This window comes from Mesoplodon densirostris, chromosome 2 (genome assembly GCF_025265405.1).
Source record: "Mesoplodon densirostris isolate mMesDen1 chromosome 2, mMesDen1 primary haplotype, whole genome shotgun sequence".
In the NCBI taxonomy this organism is placed as follows: domain Eukaryota; kingdom Metazoa; phylum Chordata; class Mammalia; order Artiodactyla; family Ziphiidae; genus Mesoplodon; species Mesoplodon densirostris.
In genome coordinates, this window is record NC_082662.1 from 121,853,544 (window position 1) to 121,875,592 (window position 22,049).

General features: G+C 39.2%; 1 protein-coding gene across 1 annotated transcript; it reads right to left on the reverse strand.

Moving 5' to 3' along the window:
* Nucleotides 1–2,282: 2,282 nt before the first annotated feature.
* Nucleotides 2,283–8,248, reverse strand: CCDC190 (coiled-coil domain containing 190). Its single transcript, XM_060077714.1, has 3 exons — nt 8,053–8,248; nt 3,143–3,269; nt 2,283–2,862 (listed from the first exon to the last, which is right to left on the reverse strand). The coding sequence occupies exons 1-3, from the start codon at nt 8,246–8,248 to the stop codon at nt 2,283–2,285; spliced, it is 903 nt and encodes a 300-aa protein (XP_059933697.1).
* Between the last annotated feature and the right edge of the window lie 13,801 nt (nt 8,249–22,049).

Consider the following 22,049-nt stretch of genomic DNA (forward strand, 5'->3'; position numbering starts at 1 on the left):
CTCAATACATCTCTGAATAAATGAATGAGTGTAAAAAAAAAGTCACGTTCCCTCAAATTCAAAGTATGAAGTTTTCCTTTTTACCATTTCTTTCTAATTTTTATTGTTAAAGATTTTTATTTATAGGGTTGAAAAGTATTTCAAAGCTGAAAAGGAGGACATAAGCCATTGGACATTATGTTGTCCCCCCTTCTCACTGAGAGTAAAGGATAGTACAGGAAAGCAGAATTCTGGCCTTTGTTCCTCATTCACATTCTGGTATAGAGAGAGTCATTTTACTTATTGTGAGCCTCATGTTTTTTTTCCTATAAAATGGGAGAAATTATCTCACTGATTTTCCTACCTTAGAGGGTTTTGCAAAGTTTAATGCAATGGTCTATAGGTCAGGGTCTTTTTTATTTTATCTCTCTCTCTCTCTCTCTCTCTTTTATGTCTTTATTGGAAGATAATTGCTTTACAATGTTGTGTTAGTTTCTGCTGCATAACAACTTGAATCAGCTATATGTATACATATATCTCCATATCCCCTCCCTCTTGCATCTCCCTCCCACCCTCTTTATCCCACCCTTCTAGGTGGTCACACAGAACCAAGCCGATCTCCCTGTGCCATGCAGCTGTTTCCCAGTAGCTATCTATTTTACATTTGGTAGTGTATATATGTCAGTGTTACTGTCTCTAGGTCAGAGTCTTTTACCCCCCTCACCTGGGTTGTGACAACCAAACACATTATCAAATGTCTTTTGGGGAGCACATCTATCCCCAGGTGAGTCCTCTGGTATGAATGAATGACTTTAAGCTGATTGGGTGAGAGCTATCCTGGAGCTCAGTGTGGCGTGTGAAGATTAAGGATTTAAACTGTTCTATAGAATTTAATGGGTTAGAACAAGCAAGGACCCATGCAACAACTTCCCCGCTGGTTGTGTTGAGTTGTATCAATAAAAGTATTGTATCCATCATATTGAAGAAGGAAATGTATTAGACTAAATGATAAGAATAAAATCTATGGCGTTAGAAGATTTGTAAATGCACAATTTTGTTGCAGTTCATGAAATGTCATTTGAAATAGAATGTATAAAATTTTGGAGTTAGAGATACAGTCAGATCTGGGTCCATCAGATATATGAAGATACAAGCAGGATAACAAGAAGGAACATGCAGAATGCTTATTTCTCAACTTCATGAGACCGAGATGTACTTGGAACAGGGGCGATTAATCAAGTGGAGGAGAGGACTAGGATGCGGCCAGGTCCTTGCTGCCTTGGCAATGTCCCTGTCCTGAAGTTATGGCCAGCACAGAGAAAAGACCCATTTAGAAGTGGCATTTTGAGAACTCATCCTTGAGGAGTGATTGTAATGGAGATAGACAAGGAGAAAGAACACACAATAAAGGATTGGGAAGTTTGCAAAGGAGTTTCTCCACCCTGGGTGCTCATATTCCTGTCAGCACAGTCGTAGATGGTGTAAATAAATTAGGTATTCTTCAGTCAATTTTATTGCCCGTGGCCTGCTTTCCCCCACTGTTTTGCTTCTTGAAAGAAAATGTTAGAGGGGACACATTTCTTATAAACTGTTCATTATTCATTTTTTAGGATCCAAAAAGTTTGATAAAAGCAGGTTGAAAGTGGGAATGAGGGAGGGTGGGAGGGAGACACAAGAGGGAGGAGATATGGGGATACATGTATATGTATAGCTGATTCACTTTGTTATAAAGCAGAAACTAACACACCATTGTAAAGCAATTATACTCCAATAAAGATGTTAAAAAAAAAGAAAGTGGGAATGAGAAAACCAAAATGTAGCTATCTGGAAATAAAAGAAGAAAGGAAAGGGCTTCAAAAAAGAGCACAGAGCTGTGGTGGGAGAGGAGTTTTTATTTATAGACCATATTAGGTACATATTTTCAATTGAGTTTCTATTCTTACCTTTATATGTGAAACTAAAACAAACAGAAGAGCCATGACATTTTGCCAGCAGGTGGCACCATAAGAATCTCCTATAAGAAAAGGGTGGCAAATATAAGCAGGATCCTTAATATTTTACCTTTCAGGAAAACTCTAGACATCAATGTAGAGTCTTAATTTTGATGATATTAGCAACATGTGTACATTGCTTAAAATGGTTTTGGAAGAGTCATCTCTCCCTTCATTTTTCATGCTAACATTGCTCATTCAGTGAAAGGTTATATTCCCATATCCCATAAAAGGACAAAAAACTAGGTTTTATTTAGTGATTATAGCATATGTTATTGTAAGGATATGTTAGATGGTTAGAGAGGAAGTAACTTAGATGGTCACCCTGTTTTTACACCCCTTTCCTGCTCTGGACTGTGAGGATTCCTTGTGACCAAAGATTTCTCCAATGCTAAGCAATCTCTCAGACTCAGGGGGGACCTGGTGCCGGAGGTAGTGAGTGTTTCTGGCCTTTACATACAATTCTGAATAGGTTGATGTTTTGGGCTCGCCTTTGAAGTTCCCTCCACATTCTATGGGATTCAGGGGAATTTGTTTCCCAGTGGTGTGGTCTGGCCTTTTGTTGGCATCATTTGATCTGGTCTCATTGCCGTGTGCCATTCTGCTACCACCAGCTGGGCTGGAACTTGGGTCTTGGTCTAGGGTGTGAGTGGAGGCGTCTTGATCTTGACATAGAAGAGAGATGCTCTTGTTGGAGTCTTTGCCCTTCAGTGGGTTTATGGAATATTTCTTTTGGGCTTGTGGCTTCTCTTCTATAAAGTGGGAAGTTCTATTATTTTGACATAGTGACTGCCTTTTGCTTTTCATGGGGTCCTTGGGACCAGTGTGATGGAAATGAGGCATCTGGGACTTGGTTTTGTATATTTCTTGGATCGTATTTGTTGTCAGTGCTCTGGAAAAGGAGGTAAAAAGAAGAAAGATCTCTGAAAACAGATGAAGAGGCTCATATTTAGCATTTTCAAGTTATTAGACTATGACCCCTTTCTGTGTGGTATTAGGTGAGGTAATAAAGTGGGTGAGAAGAGCATGAAGGGTGAGAATGGGTGGTAACAATGTGGAGAAATGGCTCTTTCCTTAAGAAGAGAAAGGCAGCACTTTCTCAGGGAGAGGACGATTTAAAGAGGTCAGTTGGGAAGAAGCCATATCCATGAGTTTAGTAAGCATTTTCTTACCTAAATTTATTAGCTTGTAGAAGAACCCTGTGCTTCTGTCCTCCCTGTGATGAGAACATAAGAACATCTTCTGGTCTCTTCTGACTTCCATTCTCAAAGTAAGAGGAGAACTTTTTCTTGATGATATCTGTTTTGAGTTAATTAATAGTTGTTATGGGTTGAATTGTATCCTCCCCAAATGTCATATGTAGATGTCCTAATCCCCAGTACTTCAGAATGTGACCTTATTTGGAGACAGGGCCTTTACGGAGATAATCAAGTTAAGATGAGGTCATTAAGGTGAGCCCTAGTCCAATATGACTGGTGTCCTTATAATAAAGAGAAATTTGGACACAGAGACTCAGATAGAGGGAGGGTGATGGGAAGAGACACAGGAAGAAGATGGCCATCTAAAAGCCAAAGAGGGTGGCCTGGAACAGATCCTTCTTTCCCAGCCTTTAGAAGGAACCGACTCTTGATTTTGGACTTCAAGCCTCCAGAACTGTGAGAATACACTTCTGTTGCTTAAGCCACCCAGTTTGTGGTGCTTTGTTAGGGTATCCCTAAAAAACTAATACAGTAACAGAAGAAGGAAAAGAATGTTTGAAACTAGTTCTCTGGGCAGAGAAAGAGTATATGAATACCATTGGATCACATTACACAATAGGTTGATCTGGCATGATGAATGGAAACAGAAAAACCTAAAAGCAGTTCCCCAATGTTTACCTCAAATATGTGAAAGAGGATTTAGAAACACCAAGGTCAGAGGTTTAAACTGACTTGGCCCATGGAGGTTTTGTCTGAATGTTTTATTTGGCAAGCATGGTGTTTTCAAAAGAAAATGACTGGGTGTGAGTGATACACAGAGCTGGTGCCCTATTGTTTCATTCACCTCAATTATGTGACCTCCTACCCACCTGAGCCAAGAGTTGCAACTGCTGGCCATGAGTAAGTGGGTCTTTTACTCTTTGAGTTAACCTTTCAGCATCTTGTAGTCATAGCTGCTGTAGAAGACCCGGTTTGTTTTTAAGACATCTCATGAGTTGGTCACTTAGAGTTGAAAGTCTTGCACTAGTTTGCTCTAATGGGAGTGAGTTCCCTAAATCTACATGGGTTGGTAGGCACCAGGCAGAGGACTTATGACCAGATAAAGGGCCTAGAATTTACATTAAACTCCTAATATTCTTTCATCAAATAACTTCTTGGTGAGGTAGTCAAAGCAAGAGATAGTCCTTTTGGGGTCGCTCTTCTTCTGTTGTCTTCTTGAGTGTGTGTGTGTGTGTGTGTGTGTGTGTGTGTGTCCATCTAGTTATCCAATTTAACAAGGATGTTTGAGTGCCTACTTTGTGCCAGGCAGTATATTCTTGACTCTGGCTTTCTTTACCTTGAACATATAATTAATCATAAAGCTCTGACAATTCCCCATTTAAATATCTCGAAATGCTGGTCCACTTAAGATGCAATTTCGTGGGAAGTAGCCGCACAGCACAGGGAGATCAGCTCCATGCTTTGTGTCCACCTAGAGGGGTGGGATAGGGAGGGTGGGAGGGAGGAAGACGCAAGAGGGAGGAGATATGGGGATGTATATATATGTATAGCTGATTCACTTTGTTATAAACAGAAACTAACACATCATTGTAAAGCAATTATACTCCAATAAAGATGTTAAAAAAAAAGATGTAATTTCACTTTCTAAATATCTTAAGATACTCATTTTTTTTTTTTTCACCTGGCCAATGCCCTAGTTTAGGCCTTTAAACCCTGGCCTACACTCTGGAATTCTCCTATCTGGTCTACCTTAAACATTACAGCTGAGTAATCCTTCTCACACGTAGACATGTAATCTCCCTACTCCCAAACCCTGTAGGGTGAGATTTAAACTCTTTTTTGCAAGACCTATGAAGCTATACATGATTGGAGACACTGCCTACACTGCTTTGTCTGTAAACATTTCACCTACACCTTCTTGTCACCCCTTACACCTCTGCAGGTTGAACAACCTGTAGCAAATCATTCTCATGCATGCGCTTTTGTACATACTGTTCCTACTGCCAAGAGTGGCCTTGCCACGTGTCCTTGTGACAAACTGCCAACCCCCCTACTCCACCCATCTTCTTTCTCTTCCTCTTCTAAGATTCTGCTCATACACTGCCTCTTTTGGGACATCTCACCTGAGCCCCTTTGATAGACATAGGAAACTTTCCATGCTCTTGTTCTACTTTGAAAACAACTCTAATTTAGCAATTAGTATTTTCTGCGATAATTTTTTGCAAGCATGGATAACTTCCAATTTAAATGTGAGCATCTCGAGGACACAGACCATGTTTTTTCATATTTGCATTCCTGTGTCTATCTGAGATGCTGTAATGGGTTTTTTTTAAAGTCTGGCCCACACAACACCTGTCCCAGAACAATCTGCCTTAGTGTCAGCTCATTTAAAAATGTGGATTTTGAGCCTAATTCCTAAACTACTGATCCAAATCTCTACAGATGAAGACTGGGAATATGCATTTTAAACAATCCACCTGGTGACACAGTGGTTAAGAATCCACCTGCCAATGCAGGGGACATGGGTTCAAGCCCTGGTCCAGGAAGATCCCACATGCCACAGAGCAACTAAGCCCGTGCGCCACAACTACCGAGCCTGTGCTCTAGAACCTGCGAGCCACAACTACTGAAACCTGTGCACCTAGATCCTGTGCTCTGCAATGAAGAGTAGCCCCCACTCGCCGCAACTAGAGAAAACCCACTCACAGCAACGAAGACCCAACGCAGCCAAAAGTAAAATAAATAAAATAAATAACTTTATATAAAAAAATCCACCAATAGGCATATACCCTGTAGATGAATCTCAATAACAATTTCATTAAGTGAATCATGGGAATATATTGCCTAGTACAGTGACTGATAAATACTGACCCTTAATTCATATTGTTTCCTTCCTTCTTTCCTAGTTTTACTGTCAAGAAGTCTGAGGCTCAGAGAGGATGTGACTTTCTAAAGGAAATAGAGACAGAGGTCCCTGAATCAAAGTTTGCTGCCTCCTTGTCCAGACTCTTTTTATACCACCTGTCCCTGATGCAAACTCTCTAGTCATCAAGGACAGCCACCTCCCTTGGACCTGGTCTTTTGAACACCCCATAGAGAGCAGGTATCTGGTCTTCAGCATCCTTTTTGAGAACTGATGCGGGATTCAACCAAATGGCTTCTAAGATTCTTTTCCATTCTGTGAGCTCTCATTCTAGTTTGGTTTAACCATTTATTACAGACAAGGAAGTTCAGTTATTTGCTCAGTTTCTCCTTTTTAAAACCTAAAGCTGGAGGCTAGAAATAATTCTTAGGCCAGACACCTGGACATTAGGGTCTTGTGTCCACCTATTAGCTGTGGAGACCTAAATGATTTTATATTCAATTGTGATACTTGGCTTTCCTCTTGAACATGCTACATCATTTTCAGGGCTCCTGCACCTGCCTTAAGTAAGAAGGGACTGTAGTTTTGAAGAGCTGAGATAGATCCATTCTATGTTGAATATTAACATATGCTTATTTTATTATGGGAAAAATAGAACTAGTTTCTACAAACTGTATAACTATGGCAACTTTCAACAAAACAGTAGAAGAGTTTTAATCCTGTAACAATCTTTTACAGGATTGATTGACTGATAAGAGCAAACACTTATATAGCACTTCTTTTGCATTTAGGTACTGTTTCAAGTTCTCACTGCATCCTTATGACTTTATGAGGCAGGAAACATCATTTACATTTTACTTTGGAGAAAACTGAGGCAGAGACAGGTCCAGTAAGCTGCTCAAGGCCTCACAGCTGGTAAGTGATAGAGTCAGGATTTCAACCCTGGCAATCTGGGTCCAGAGTCTGTATCCTTAGCTACCATGGTTTAATGGACAAAGATGGAATCACTGAGCAGGAAGTTTTATTTCCTTCTTTTTTTACTGAATGGTGTAGACAGCTTTGGAAGGTCTGAGATTCTGGATAGCATTGTGTAACCCTTCCTTCTGTGATAATCAGTAGCTACTAACTAGAAATGAGTGTATGAAGTTAGTAGCATTATTCTTGTTATAACTACTTAACTATATAGTCTATGTTCATTGGATAGTCTTCTAAGTGATGTGCACATTTGGAAAGGATTATTCTTTGGCAACAGAAGGTTTTATGGGAGGGAATTATTACAAAGAATATGAGCTCACAGCTTCTGAGTAAAGAGGGCTCTTTGGGTAAATGACAGAAATATTTGCCTTTGGCTTAAGAAGACAAAGAAATCACAGTACCAATACACAATAATCGCTTGTGCAAAATTTTCTAATCTAAGCAAAATCTGTAAGCTCTCATGTGAATACAATTTGGAGTACAAGGAGGGTAGTTGACAAATTCACTTTCTGCAGAAGAAAGGAAGGGCCTGACTCTCATATTGGTGAGTGTTGAAAACAGCCACGTGTTCCTTGCTCAGTCCTATCAGAGATCAGCCATCATTACACAATTCTCTCTGGTTGCCAATCCCAGGGAAATTTTTTTTTACTTCCTTTTCATGAGATGACTTGCACATTAATAGTTACTCAATGAATGCTTGTTGACCAGGCATAGAAAAGAAATGAAACCAAATCAACCCAGAAATAAGAAAGTAGAATGTTAAGGCTTTAAGCCAGAGAGAGCTCATTTGAAAGACTGGGAGCCTGAGAAGTGTTAGCTCAAGAAGATTTGTTTGTGGGATGCTCCAGGAAGCTGTGTAATTGAGGGAGAGAGGGACATGGATGGGTGGGCAGCCTAAAATCCAAGTTGAGATCAGAAGTTCTCACTTTCTTTGTGTCCAGATCTCTGAAAGGGCCCTTGACATGAGGTAGGGGATGTTACTCTTGCCTTAGCCAGCTGATGGCTTGCTGCCCTGCTCTGCATTTCCCCATCCTGGAAGGCTTACCTTGTTGCAACCTCTGAAGTTCTTTTTGGAGCTGTCTCTGCTCCCTGGTCAGCAACTTCACATGGTATAGGCAGATAACCTCTAGTCTCTGCAGTCTTTGGCTGAGTCTGTCTTCAGCCTGCTTGGCATTCTTCCTCTCCAAATCAAAGCGTTTCTGTAGTGGTCCCCTGACCATGTGCCTCTCCGTCCTCTTCATGGCCTAGAGACAATCGAACAAGATTCTCCCAGGCACCATGACAGACCTGATAAAGCAAAATGGGGAACCTGACCCCTGGCTTTTAACTGGAAGATCAGTGTTTGAATCCTATGTTTTTCTGAATCCACAGCTGCCTAGTCAGATGAAGTCACACTATTAGAAAAATTTGCCCTGCTGACTAAAATATTATTCACAATCTAAAAGTTGAGAATTATGTTTTATTTGGCAGGAATTTTTAGGACTTCAAGCCCGGGAGACATCATCTCAAGTAACCCTGAGAAAACTGCTCTGAGGAGGTGAGGTGGGGAGCTAGGATATATAGAAGTTTGCAACAAAGGTCAGGTAGTAGGAGCAAAAGATTACTGCTAATAAAAGAAACCTAGATTTCCCAAGTTAAGGAACTTAGTTTTTTTCTAGGTATGGGAAGATGCAAGAGTCTGGGCTCACTGAAATCATTCCTTTGATATACACCCCAGCTTATCTGGGGCCAGTATCCTCAGGGCTCACCAGCTCACCACTGGCTGTGTCTGCAATCGCTGATGACTGTGACATCTTTTGTTTACTGATATGGCAGGCAATATTCCATTTATCAGCCCTATAGTAACATGATTTTCCAGAGTGACACAGAAGTATTGAGAACAAAGTCATTCCTCTGAGCCTCGGTCTCCTTTTCAATAAAATAGACGATAGGCTCCCTACAAAATCCTCAATCAGGTTGCTATAAAGATCAAGTGAAAACTACATGAATAACTTTTGGGGCAAAAATAATAAAAACACTTTACATATATAAGGCATTATTCGCCCTGTGAGATAAGTCTCTTCTACTATTCTTTAAAGTTTCCCCCCAAATTCTCTCCCCTGGAGAGGATTTGGGGACTTAGGACAGAGCCATTCTGGAGCCCCTTCAGTTCATTAATTCATGAATGTGAGGGTCCATGCAGCCTGCAATCCTACCATGTGGCAGGTGTTATGCTGATGGCTGAGGGTAGTGGTGAATGAGACACAGCTCCTGCTCTCAAGGAACTTTCAGATTTATGATGCTGGAGTCTAGTGGTGCATGCCAAATCTGAACAATCAGTATTTCAAAGAGTGGGAAGAGTGGGATCTGTTGGTCACAGAATAGCACAGGTATCCAGAACAAGTAGTCTGGGCAGCTCTGGTGAAACCACTTGGATTGGAAAGTGGTTCCTCTTCCCACCCTCGCCCACCTTCCTCCTCTGAACTCTGTTGCACTAACAGGCAGTGACACATCTTTCCTCCTCTTTGTGTCCCTCACAATATGCAGAGCTAAGAGCACAATATGTGTCCAGGATATAAATGGATTGCTATTAATAAAGCTTTGGCGATAATAACAGGAAAAAGTTTAGCATTAAAAGGGAGGATAACGTCAGGACTCAGGAAAGAAATTTTAAGACAGCTTTTAGTCTAAAGCGTAGACTAAAATTTTATTAAAGAACATGGTGAGTAGCACTTACCTACAAATCCAGGGTTTGCTGAGAATGCTGCCTGCTTCTTTTACTATGCCAGGTTGAGCCTGGATTAATGTGCTTGTTTTTCTTCAGTAAATTTTAGGAGCTCAGTGTTGGGGAGGTGGGAGATAGAGAGACTTTTGGAGAGGGTTGAGGGGGAGAATGTTGAATACACTCGAAAGCTCTCTTCAATGCCACCTTCCCCATCAGGAATGCTAACTCCCTGGGTGTGGGCACCAATCCCAGAGCTTGAAATAGCTCTGTGAGTTAAGGGAGGCTGCCAGCCTCCAGCCCTCCCCTCAAGGGGCCCACAGTGCCCCTTCTCAGCTGTGTCCATGAGAGCCAAGAATGAAAGCAAGGAGTGTCTTACTGTGTTCTCAGTCTCTCTCTATCCCTCTCTTTCCCCACCCACTTCTCCTCTTTTGCCATGTTACTCCCCACTCCCCTCACAATGCCCAGTCCTACTTCTTGGAAACCAGATCAGGTTCCAAAAGAAGGTACCCTGTTTTTTGTTTTTTGTTTTTTTTGGTCAGATTGTACACATTTTGTGCAGGAGAGTAATTTGTTTATTTTGTATTATTGCACACTGTACTGACTTTCCCCAGGCTTTTATCCATGTCTTGTGTACTTCAGCGCTTAGTTAAGATTTTCAAAAAGTTGTCACAACAGAGTGAAATTTAAATTGACTTTTGTGATCATATATTGGACTCCGCGGTAGAAGGCCAGTTGAACTTTTGGTTATGGAACAAGACATTAAGTGGGATTTTTACTGTTGCCTGGGCTTCCTCTGAAAACAAGAGGCATTAATGTGCCACAGTCTAAAAAGAACTGCCAATACTGGGGCCTATTAATTCCCCCAGAGCTTACTGAGAGGCAACTAAACAGACCCTATTACTCATAATCATCACCTAGCAAATAAGCTGTTATAAGGAGATTACTGGGGAGAGGGAGAGGGAAATCCATTATTCTCTCAGTGAGAGGTAATATCTTTCCCATCCTTTCTCATGAAGTAATTCTCTCACCTCCAGAATTTAAATGACTGGAATGGGGTTCCAGGAAAATCATCATAGAGAATGGGGTGCCTACACAATGAAAGACTTACACCTCACTCCCCAGCTGGAGACTTGATGAACTACAGCACCACAGATCAGCCCCCACTCCAACTGTTTGTTGCCACTAGAGCTGATCATAGTGAGGGCTTTCTTAGAAAATCTTGGTTACTCCATGTTATCTTAAGAGAGACCTGAGGAGGGCAGGCTTGCAGAAATAGTTCAAGGTTGAAGGGCAAGAACGGGCCTTAGAGTGTGAGCCTGGGAAAGGAATGGTGGCCAAACCCATCCTGGCTCCCATTAGCCATTCAAGTGTGCCAAAGAGGAACTTAGCAGTTTCCTGGTTCCATGTGAAGTAGCACAGGGGTTATATAAGGGGGCAGAAACCATAACACTGCCCTTGGAAGACTCTAGGTCAAATAAGGTAATACTTCACTCTGAGCAGGCATAGAACCACAGGCAGGGCCAGAGGGGAGTAGTGATAGAAGGGATCTGATTGAAGGTTAACTTTCTCATGAAAACAACACATTTTAAGAGCAGAGCACAGCAGGAGCACATGGAACATGACTGATCAGGGAAAGACCAGTAATGCCACAGCACCACAAAAGTACTAGTTATATAAGAACTATATAGTGCCCCTTCTCCAAGTCCCTGGGAGTCCACTGAGGAAAGGGTTTAAACTTTATTTAAGATTGGAATGTCAAAGTGGTATGGACTTTCTTACAACAAAAGTGGCCAGAAATGTGTAGAATCTGTCCATGAAATCATTAAGGGACAAGAAAAAAAAATTTAAAAGATAGTGATCTGATGAAATATAAAGCTCTAATTCCTATATCATGTCCCTGTTATCATCACTAGGGAAAAAGAAGTTTAAGCTACTCATTAAAATGATTATGATTAAAATGAATTTTATAGAATGGATGTAATTTATTCACATTCATATACTTTTCTCTATCTCTGTTTTATATGGAAGTACTATCCTTTTGTAGTCAAACACATCTGAGATCAAAAAATTATTCCATCATTTAGTAGAATGTATGACTTTATTCATTAATTCTGTCATATCCCCTAGTCTCCTCATCTATGAAAAGGCTTAATAGTATCTTCATCATAGTGATTCTGATAGAACTTAGTGAAAGAATGAATATAAAGTGTTTGGTACATAGTAGATATTCAATAAACATTAGTCCCAGTTTCTAGCAAAGATGGAGTAACAGGGAGTAGATTTACCCTTCCATATGAAACAATTAAAAAATCAGACAAAAATTATGAAATAATGTGGTTTATTTTTAACATTGGTCATGAGGCTGATAGGATGGTGTTCCCTGCGAGAGTAGAAACAAACCAGGGGAGCTCTATTATTCTCCCAGATTACTGCCTGGAAAGAGTTTCCAGGCCATATCATAGGGAAGGGACAGCCAAGCAATGATTCCCTGAGAAGACAGAGGTAAAAGTCCAGAAAGGCCAAGGCACCTAGGAATGACAACAATAGTACAAATTGTACAAAGTCCAACCAGTCCAAAGGCTGGTTCTGCTCCACTGGTGGGGACCTGCCCTGAAGGGCCTCCCAGAGAACTGGGTGGAGAACACTGAGAGCCTTCCTGGACCCACCTGCCCATACATAAAATAGATAAGCAATAAGGATTTACTGTATAACACAGGGAACTATATTCAATATCTTGTAATAACCTACAATGGAAAATAATCTGAAAAAATATATTTCACTGAATCACTTTTCTGTACACCTGAAACTAACACAATATTTTAAATCAATTACACTTCAATAAAATAAATCAATAACCCATAGATTAAAAAATTAAACAGAAAGTTAGAATATTTTGAAATGAATGAATTATGACACAACAGATGAAAAATTATGAGATGAACTAAAGCAGTACTTAGAAGGAAATTACAGCACAAAAATGCCTATATTCTAAAGAAGAAAGATCTCAGCTCAATTAGCTCAGTTTATACTTTATAAGATTAGAAAAAGAAAAGAAAATTAAACCCAAAATAGCAGAAGTAATGAAATAATAAAGAAAAGAACATAAAACAATGAAATTAAAAACAGAAAAACAATAGAGAAAATCAATGAAATCAAAAGCTGACTCTTTGAGAAGATCAATAAAACTTTAAATTTCTGTTCTAGTTCTGTGAAAAAGGCCATTGGTAATTTGATAGGGATTGCACTGAATCTGTAGATTGACTTGGGTAGTATAGTCGTTTTGACAATATTGATTCTTCCAATCCAAGAACATGGAGCATATATCAATGTGGGTCATCATATTAACAGACTAAAAAAGAAAAGTACATGATTAGCTTAATAGGTTTAAGAAAAGGATATAATAAAATCCAAAATACATTCTTGATAAAATCTCTGAGCAACTCAGGACTAGAAAGGAACTTCCTCAATCTCATAAAGTGTATCTAAGAAAAGCTGAAAGGTAACATCATGCTTAACGGTGAAAGACTGAATTCTTTCCCATAAGATGAAGGACAAGACAAGGATGTCTGCTTTCATCACTCCTGTTCAACATTGCACCAGAGGTCTAGCACGGGCAATCATACAAAATAAAAAAAGAAAAATGTATCCAGATTGAAAATGTAATCAATAATGAGTGAAACTGTCTTAAAAAAGTTAAAATTTTAATTTTGTTATGGTAAGAACATTTAACATGAGATCTACCCTCTGCGAATACTGCTGCAGTGAACATGGGAGTGCTAATATCATTTTGGGATCCTGATTTCAATTCTTTTGAATAAATACCCAGAAGTGGGATTCCAAGCAAAAGTCTGTGAGAATATATTGACAACACATATATCTGACAAAGAACCTGTATCCATACTATCTAAATGGCATTTACAACTTAGTAAGTACACAAACAACCCTGTTCAAAAAAAGGGCAGAAAACTAGAAGAGACAATCCAAAAGAATATACAAATGACCCATTAGCAAATGAATATATGTTTAATGTAGTCATCAGGAATCCCAAATGAAAACCACAACAAGATATCCCTTTCTACTCACTGGCATAAATTAAATTAAAAGGAGCGGCAAAACCACTCCTGGTGTTGGTGATAATGTGAAGCAATTGGAACTTTCAACATTACTGTTAGAAATGTAAAATGGTGCAATCACTTTGGAAAAGTGTTTGGAAATTTCTTATAAAATTCAACATATACTTACATATGACTAATTCCATTTCTAGATAGAAGAGAAGAGAAAACATGAAACCTATAAAAAGACTTGTATAGCAATGTTCATAGCAGCTTTATTCATAATAGTCCCAAACTGAATACTCTCCAAATGATCATCAACAAATGAATTGATAAACAAACTATAGTTCATCCATACAATTGAATACTACTCAGCAATAAAAAGAACAAAACATTGACACATGCAGTGGCATGAATGAATCTTATAGACATTATTCTGGTGAAAGAAGCCAGACACAAAACAAAAAGTGATTCCATATATTTGAAATATTAGAACAGATGCAATTAATCTATATTGACAGTAATCAGATAAGTAGTTGCCCAGATTGAGAGATGTGAATGAAGCCTGATTGCAAAAAGGATTAAGGAAACTTCCTGCGGGAGACAGAGGTGGTGATTATATGTTGCATACAGTTGTCAAAACGAACAAACTATAGACTTAAACTGTGAATTTTAAAGTATATAAATTATACTTCAGAAGGTTGATTGGAAAAATCCCCTCCAATTTTATCTTGTCAAAAAGATGCAGGAGACTTCTGCTTCCATCATGAAGGATTGACTTCTATGGGAGTTGCCCTCTTGCCTCAAAAAACTAGAACACTAAACAAAATATATTTTAAAAACATTTCTTTTCAGACACTGAAAAACAGGCAATGCAAGTTTGTGATCACTTTGAGATAAGAAACATAAAAGGTGAGCTCTATGATTGCCCGTAATTAGTACCTGGAAGCAGTTTTCAGGCTGCGGTGCAGGAAGGTGGAATCAAAACAGAGCCCATCTGTCTCTTTGGGTTGACCATATGGAGAATGGCGTTCTAGCAGGTGGAGGTGGCTGGAATTTGCAGAACAGAGTACCAGATAAGAGGTAAATACACACATAGAAAGAGAGAGGGAGGGGGGAATGGGCTCCAAAGTTCTGCAGAGGGGTCCCTTTGGCTAAGTACTGATCTACATTTCAGGCATGAAATGTCCAATAAAATTGTGGATGAATGAATAAAATGTGGTGCATTCAAATGATCGAAAACTACTCCACACTATAAAGAACCGCTGATACGTGAAACAATATGGATTAATCTCAAAAGCATTATGCTAAGAGAAAGATACCCATACAAAAGACTAAATCTGTATGATTTCATTTATAGGAAATTCTAAAGAAGATAACTTTAAAGTGATAGAAAGCAGATCAGCGCTTGATTGGGACTAGGGTGAGGAACATGAACTGACTTTAAGGGAGAGGAGAAAAGTTTTTTGGGGTCCTGGAGATGTCCTATATTTTGATCATGGTTATGTTTACATGAATGGTTTCATTTGTCAAAACTCTTCTAACTGTATAGTCAATATGGGTGAATTTTATTGGATGTAAATTGTATCTCAGTAATGCTGAATTTTTTTAAAAGGCACAAGAATCATTATGCAAAGTCTTCATGGGCCAACTGTTTTTGGAGGTGGCTTAAGCAACAGCTCACTATGCTAAAAATTAACCAAGGGAAAGAATCAAGCATCTATCCTGTCTTTCCTGTATAAACAGTATTTTCATGGTGATTAAAGAGTAGATGAGGGAAAGACTTTTATAAGACTTACAGCTAATTGAGGCAGAAGGAAGTATAGAAGTAGGGAAATCATCATTTTTCAACCTCTAATGCAATTGTGGATCTAGGCAACAGTCCTCAGTGCTATTAAAACCTTAGGTGGAAGGTTGAGGGAAATTTCATAATGGAGGCTGCAGCTGTCACCACCTGAACCTATCCATCAATCTTAGAGTCACTGAAGGGAGGAAAACCAAACATTTTATTCATCATTAATACACTGAAGAAGTATACTTGCCTAACATATTTTTAACCTGAATCTAATCAAACCTCTAGGTCTGACTGCCAATTCTTGAGAAAGTGGATCTTTCTAGAGAATTATCTGGTTTCTTTGATAAATCAATAGCAAGGGAAAAAGAAAATCAAGGCAGGGCCTCTTGTAATAAAATAGTCTTAGCAGAAGTAACAACCAAAGCAATGTGTGGGCTTGTCTAGATCCTGATTCCCTCAAACCAGCTACGAAAAGCACCTTTGGGACAAGTAGAAATTTGCACAGAGGATAGATATTAGGAGATACCAAGTTGTTAAATTCAATGGTTGTGGGACTTCCCTGGCGGTCCAGTGGTTAAGACTTCGCCTTCCAATGTAGGGGGTGCAGGTTCGATTCCTGGTCAGGGAGCTAAGATCCCACGTGTCTTGTGGCCAAAACCCCAAAAAACATAAGAAAACAGAAGCAATATTGTAGTAAATTCAATAAAGACTTTAAAAATGGTCCACATCAAAAAAAAAAATCTTTCCAAAAAAAGATTCACTGGTTGTGTTGGTGGCTTAGTGCTTATGTTAATATTAAGTCCTTATCAGTTAGAGAGAGAGATACATACCAAGGTGTTTACAGATGAATAGACGTAATATAGTATTTTTGTATCAACTCTAAAATACTCCTGCGAAAAATAAAATAAAATACTAAAATAGGTGTATAAGAGTCTGCGTATATGGGAATGGATGACACAAAAGTGGCAAAATGTTGATAATTGTTGAAGCTGGGATATGAACACAAGAGGGTTTATTAGATGATGCTTTCTAACTTTGAACATGCTTTAAATTCTCCATAATAAGAAGTTAAAAAAATGTTTGGAGGCAGTCAGATTGAAGGGAAAACTTATATTCAAAAGTGTGACAATTACACTTTTAGCTGACTTTTAAGCAGAAATAATAAAAACCAGAAAACAGTGGAATATCTTCAATACCCTGAAAGAAAATGTGTCAACCTCAAATTCTACACACAGGTAAACAAAGACATTTTCAGACAAATAAACAAAAAGTAGAGTTTGTTCTCCACTAAATAAAATTCAAAAGGGTGTACTTAAGGCAGAAAGAAAGGTTCTTAGATGTAGTACTGAGGTGCAAGAAGGAACAAAGAGCAAAGAAAGTAGCAAATAAGTGGGTACATCTAAATGAATGCTGGCTGTATAAAACTGGGATCTGGAAAATAAAATGTTTCATGCACAGTAATAAAGCACAGAGTCTTCAAAGGAATAGAACAGGTAAGTGTTCTAAGTTTCTTTTATTGCCCAAGAGAAGGGTAAATACATTAATTAACATTATACTTCCATAAATTAAGATTCATATTATCATTTCTGGGGTAACTACTAAAAGGATTAAATAAGAGGGTAGGATTTACAAACTAGCAGAGGATAAGAATTGAAATGGCAAAAAAATAATGAATCTGAAAACGGAGTGAGAAAGTTGGAGAAATCATAAATTACAAAATAAGATGGAAGTCCAAACACATCAGTAATTATGTATACAAATGACAATTCTCTAGTTAAAAGTTTAGAATTGTCAGATTGAATTTTTTAAAAAAGGAGTGCGACTTGACACCAAAATGGTTATAAATATAAATGCAAATGGAAACAGTGAAATCATGTGAAATTTCTCAATTAGTTACTGGGATGATCAAATCATGAACTTGAAATATATAACGTGAAAATTGAAATAACTATAAAAAAATACATCCAGAATCACAGTGGAAAATGTTAATTTGCCTATATCAGTAATTAAGAAAATCAGTTAAGAATCAGTAAGGACATGGGATATTTGAAAAACACAATGGCAAATTCAGCTTCATGGACATATATAGGAAATCACCTTGCTCTTAAGGAAGGTTTCCAGAAGCTGCCACAAGACTCTGCTTATAATTCATTGACTTGAACTTATTCACAAGGCCACAGCTAGCTTCAAGGGAAACTGGGCAATGTGGTATTTTTTTTTCCTGGACATCTATGCGCTCATTTAAGTCTTCGGGGTTTCATTACTTTGAAAGAAGGAGAAACATATATTAGGAGACAGCCAGTAATCTCTGCCACAGATACTCCTACACAGGGACAGGCAGCTCTGAGTTATTGAATGCTCTTTAATATGTGACAGGCTACCATCAAATAAGCACTAATCAGTACAAACGTTATAAATGCAAAAGCAAACTCTAAAGTCATGTGGCAGTACTTACAAGGCGGTCATCCAGGTATTAGAATATGTTAACATGAATTTTTTTAGGTTGTATTTGAAACCAAGCACATGCACATGCATGCGTACATTCTTACAGAGAAATTAAAACTCCCTCTCCTTCTATTTATGGACACCGTTTGAAAAGAGGCGGCACAGAGAATGATACTCACACAAAGGTTTACAAGATATGCCCCCCAAATCATCTCCTACAGTCTCCCACATCTCCCTTGCGCTCTTTGCATTTCTCCAAATACAGCATGAATTCTCAAGGCATGAGGTCTCGGCACAGACTTTTCTTTCTCTCCGTGGCCCATTCAGCCCACCTTGGCCTTTTATTCCCCTTGGAGGAATAGAGGGCAGGCAGGCAGGCAGGCATCCTTATCTCTCCAGAGGGAATTAGGCACACTTTTCTCGCTGTTCCCTTAATACATGTAAAATATAGTACACTCGAAATTATTATTACTAATATCATTATTATTACTAATATCATTATTATTATGTCTTCCAACAATAACCATTCTTAACACTGCACTTTTTAAAAACCGAAGTACTCTTTATTTGTCTATTTCTTCCACTGGTGTGCAAAATCCTTGAAAGAAAGGATCAAAAATAAAAATTCTCCTTGGTATCTTCAGCTTGTAGCACAGTGCATGGCTCATGATAAGGTTTCAACAGATGTTTGCTGAGAATGATAAATTAGAAAAAAGAAGTCAGCAAGTTAATCTCCCCTGAAAGCTTACACAACTCAAACTTTTAATTTTCCTATTAAATTAATAACCAAGAGCACTTTGGTTCTTCTCTTATCAAACTGAAAAGATGAATAATAAAATAAAATAATTCCAAATGTCTTATTAATATTTTGAGCTGGGAAATTCATAGCCTACAGGGTATACCCATGCTTGTAAATGTTATACCATCTTAGTTGTAAGTTGACTCATTTCCTCCTTACATGCTCCCTCAGCTGGCTCCTTTCAGATTTATAACTGAGCTTCTTGTCCTTTGTCTTTCCGTTTTATATCGAAATAAACATTTTGTGAGCTTGTCAGTTTTCTGAAAACCAGCAGCCTTTGCCTGAGAGGAAGAGGTGTAGTGAGGTGCCCAGAGGATGTGTTTCTCTAGTGGGGGTGGGATATGCCAGGAAAGCAGGCTGGACAACCTCTTTATTTCTGGTAATGAGGTTCAGTGTTCATCATACAGTGATCAGATCACAGCAGTGGCCACCTTTGTCAGGGAAAAAGTACACAGAGTTATTGAACCAACACACTTCTAATCTCTTCATCTGTTTAATGGGTAACTTTACACAGTAAGTGGATTTCCATAGTGACATAGTCGCGTAATATCTACCCCACCTACAAAACTAAACATCTACCTCTCCTCTCCTGCTCTGAATGCTGAAGACGGCTACCATATTCGTGTTCTAAGGCTACCACAACAAAGTATCACAAATTGTGTGGTTTAAAACAACAGAAATTTATCCTCTAGTGGTTCTGGAAGGTAGGAGTTTAAATTCAAGGTGTTGACAGAGCCAGCTCTCTCCTAAGCCTCTAGAGGAGGAATCTTCCTTGCCTCTGGTAGCTCCAAACATTCCTTGGCTTGTGGTAGCGTAATTCTAATCCCTGCCCCCATCTTCTCATGGCCATCTTCCCTCCGCGTCTGTTTTTGTGTCTCTTCTTGTCTATAAGGACACCGTCATATTGAATTAGGACCCCCTAATTCAGTATGAGCTGATCTTAAATTGATTACATCACTAAAGACTCTTTTTCTAAATACGGTCACATTCATAAGTACCAGGGGTTGTTAGGACTTAACACATTGTTTCAGGGACCATGATTCAACCCATGAGAGGAACTTTTTTTTTTTTTTTTTTTTTTTTTTTTTTTTGCGTTACGCGGGCCTCTCACTGTTGTGGTCTCTCCCGTTGTGGAGCACAGGCTCCGGACGTGCAGGCTCAGCGGCCATGGCTCACGGGCCCAGCCACTCCACGGCATGTGGGATCTTCTCGGACCGGGGCACGAACCCGTGTCCCCTGCATCAGCAGGCGGACTCAACCAGGGGAGCCCGAGAGGAACTTTTTAAAAAGCCCTATGGAGCCCTTTCTTTTGGGTTAGTGTTACCCAATTTTCATTTCCAGTTTTTACAAATACATAATTTGTATATTTTTTATATAACACATTGTTCTTATCTTTTTTTTTTTTTTTTTTTTTTTTTTTTTTTTTTTTGCTGTATGCGGGCCTCTCACTGTTGTGGCCTCTCCCGTCGCGGAGCACAGGCTCCGGACGCGCAGGCTCAGCGGCCATGGCTCACGGGCCCAGCCGCTCCGCGGCATATGGGATCCTCCCAGACCGGGGCACGAACCCGTATCCCCTGCATCGGCAGGCGGACTCTCAACCACTTGCGCCACCAGGGAGGCCCCTTATCTTAAAGTTTATTATATTCTCTATTGGGAGTTATACTATTTTAATGGACAAACATATCCTATTAGTCTATTGGAAAATTTCCAGTAACATATGTGTCTTACTGAACCATGGTCACCATTTGATTTACTTATTTCTGAGGCCAATATTCTAATTTTTCCATGTCCTTGGACTTGTCACATCACTGATTCCTCTTTTCCTGTAAACTGAATATCCATTACTAAATCCTCCTAACTCCTCCGTGAGAGTATCTCCTGCCCCTGTTTCTCCCTTACCACTCACTGTCATCATCCTTTTGACTCCTTATTCCTGAACCATGATAATCGACTCCTTATTCCTCTACTTTGGCCTCTCCTCACACTACCAGGCTGATATTCATGCCACCTCATTTTTAAAACCTTTCTATAATATGCCTTTGTTTGAGAAATAGACAAATGTTTTAACCTGAAAGAATTTAGATGCTTGATAGGGAAACATAACTCTATGGTGTGGGTGATAGAAGGGTTCACGTTCCATATCTCTTACAATTATATTTGCAACATGAAAAATTCCAGTTACAGCAATGTACATAATAATCTCCAACATGTCCAATCATCAAAGAAAAGTTAAATTTTGTCACCAGCTACGTACAAAGGTAGAAATTAGGGATACCAAGCAGGGCCCTGTGGAGCTCCTGGGCACAAAAGTCTTTCTGTGTCCTGCATTTCTTAGATTACAGGAAATAGGCTTCATTCAGCCTCCATGACCTTCCCTGAGTTCCAACAGGCAGATTCAAGCCGTTGCTAGTTAGGGAAGAGAGGGGATACCAGACCAGGGAGAAACAAACAGCCAAGAGAAACAATAGTGCAGCCTTGTGGCAAGGTCCTGGTTTCCCATCAGGGGATACACACAGCAATATCTTTGAGCTGTTTTGCAAGTACTGAAACCCCCTCCAGGTGGGAGAAATTAAGTTAAAGATAGTATGCTGCCCACAAGCACATGACCCTGGACCGGTTGGAATCAGAAAGTTGATGATGCTGACTCCCACTTACCTCACCACCAACCAGTCAGAAGAATGTCCACAAGCTGAACACCATTTTTGGTGATCAGCTTTGAATCATTACTATAAAACTTCTCACTCCCCCCTCCAGGTTGGGACACACAGTTTTGAGGACATTAGCTCACTGTGGCCCCCTTTGCCTGGCAAAGAAATAAAGCTATTCTTTTCTACTTAACCCAAAACTTTGTCTCTGAGATTTAATTTGGTGTCAGGGTATAGAGGCCCCATTCGGCTTCAGTAGGAATCAGTAAAACTTAGAAAGGTATTGAATAATTATTGATATAAAAGATTTTTATAGCAATATTTAATATTTGGCAAGTATGAAGAGACCTGCTTTGTGCAGAAAATTTGAAAAATGCAGAAAAATATAGGGAAAATAGTGGAAAAAAAATCTGTGACTTCATCAACCTATTAACATTTTGAAAGGCTTCTGTCTTGTCTTTAAGGAGAAAATGTTTCTAATGAAAGACATCTCTATCCAGGCCACCAGAAACTTCCCCACCCCTCTGTCTCAGCCTGTATTTTACTTAACCAATACATGCCCATTCCATGCCCTATATTTTTCACAAATTCTCTTCTTATAT

Bases quoted from the DNA above. Each gene is read 5' to 3' on its own strand.
- CCDC190 (XM_060077714.1), bottom strand. From the start codon at position 8,248: ATGAAGAGGACGGAGAGGCACATGGTCAGGGGACCACTACAGAAACGC. The intron at 3,270-8,052 runs GTAAGCCTTCCA...AACTCAAAACAG, and splicing joins ACTTCAGAGGTTGCAACAAG to ATATCATCAAGAAAAAGTTC. The intron at 2,863-3,142 runs GTAAGAAAATGC...CTCCTTTTCCAG, and splicing joins CTACAAGCTAATAAATTTAG to AGCACTGACAACAAATACGA.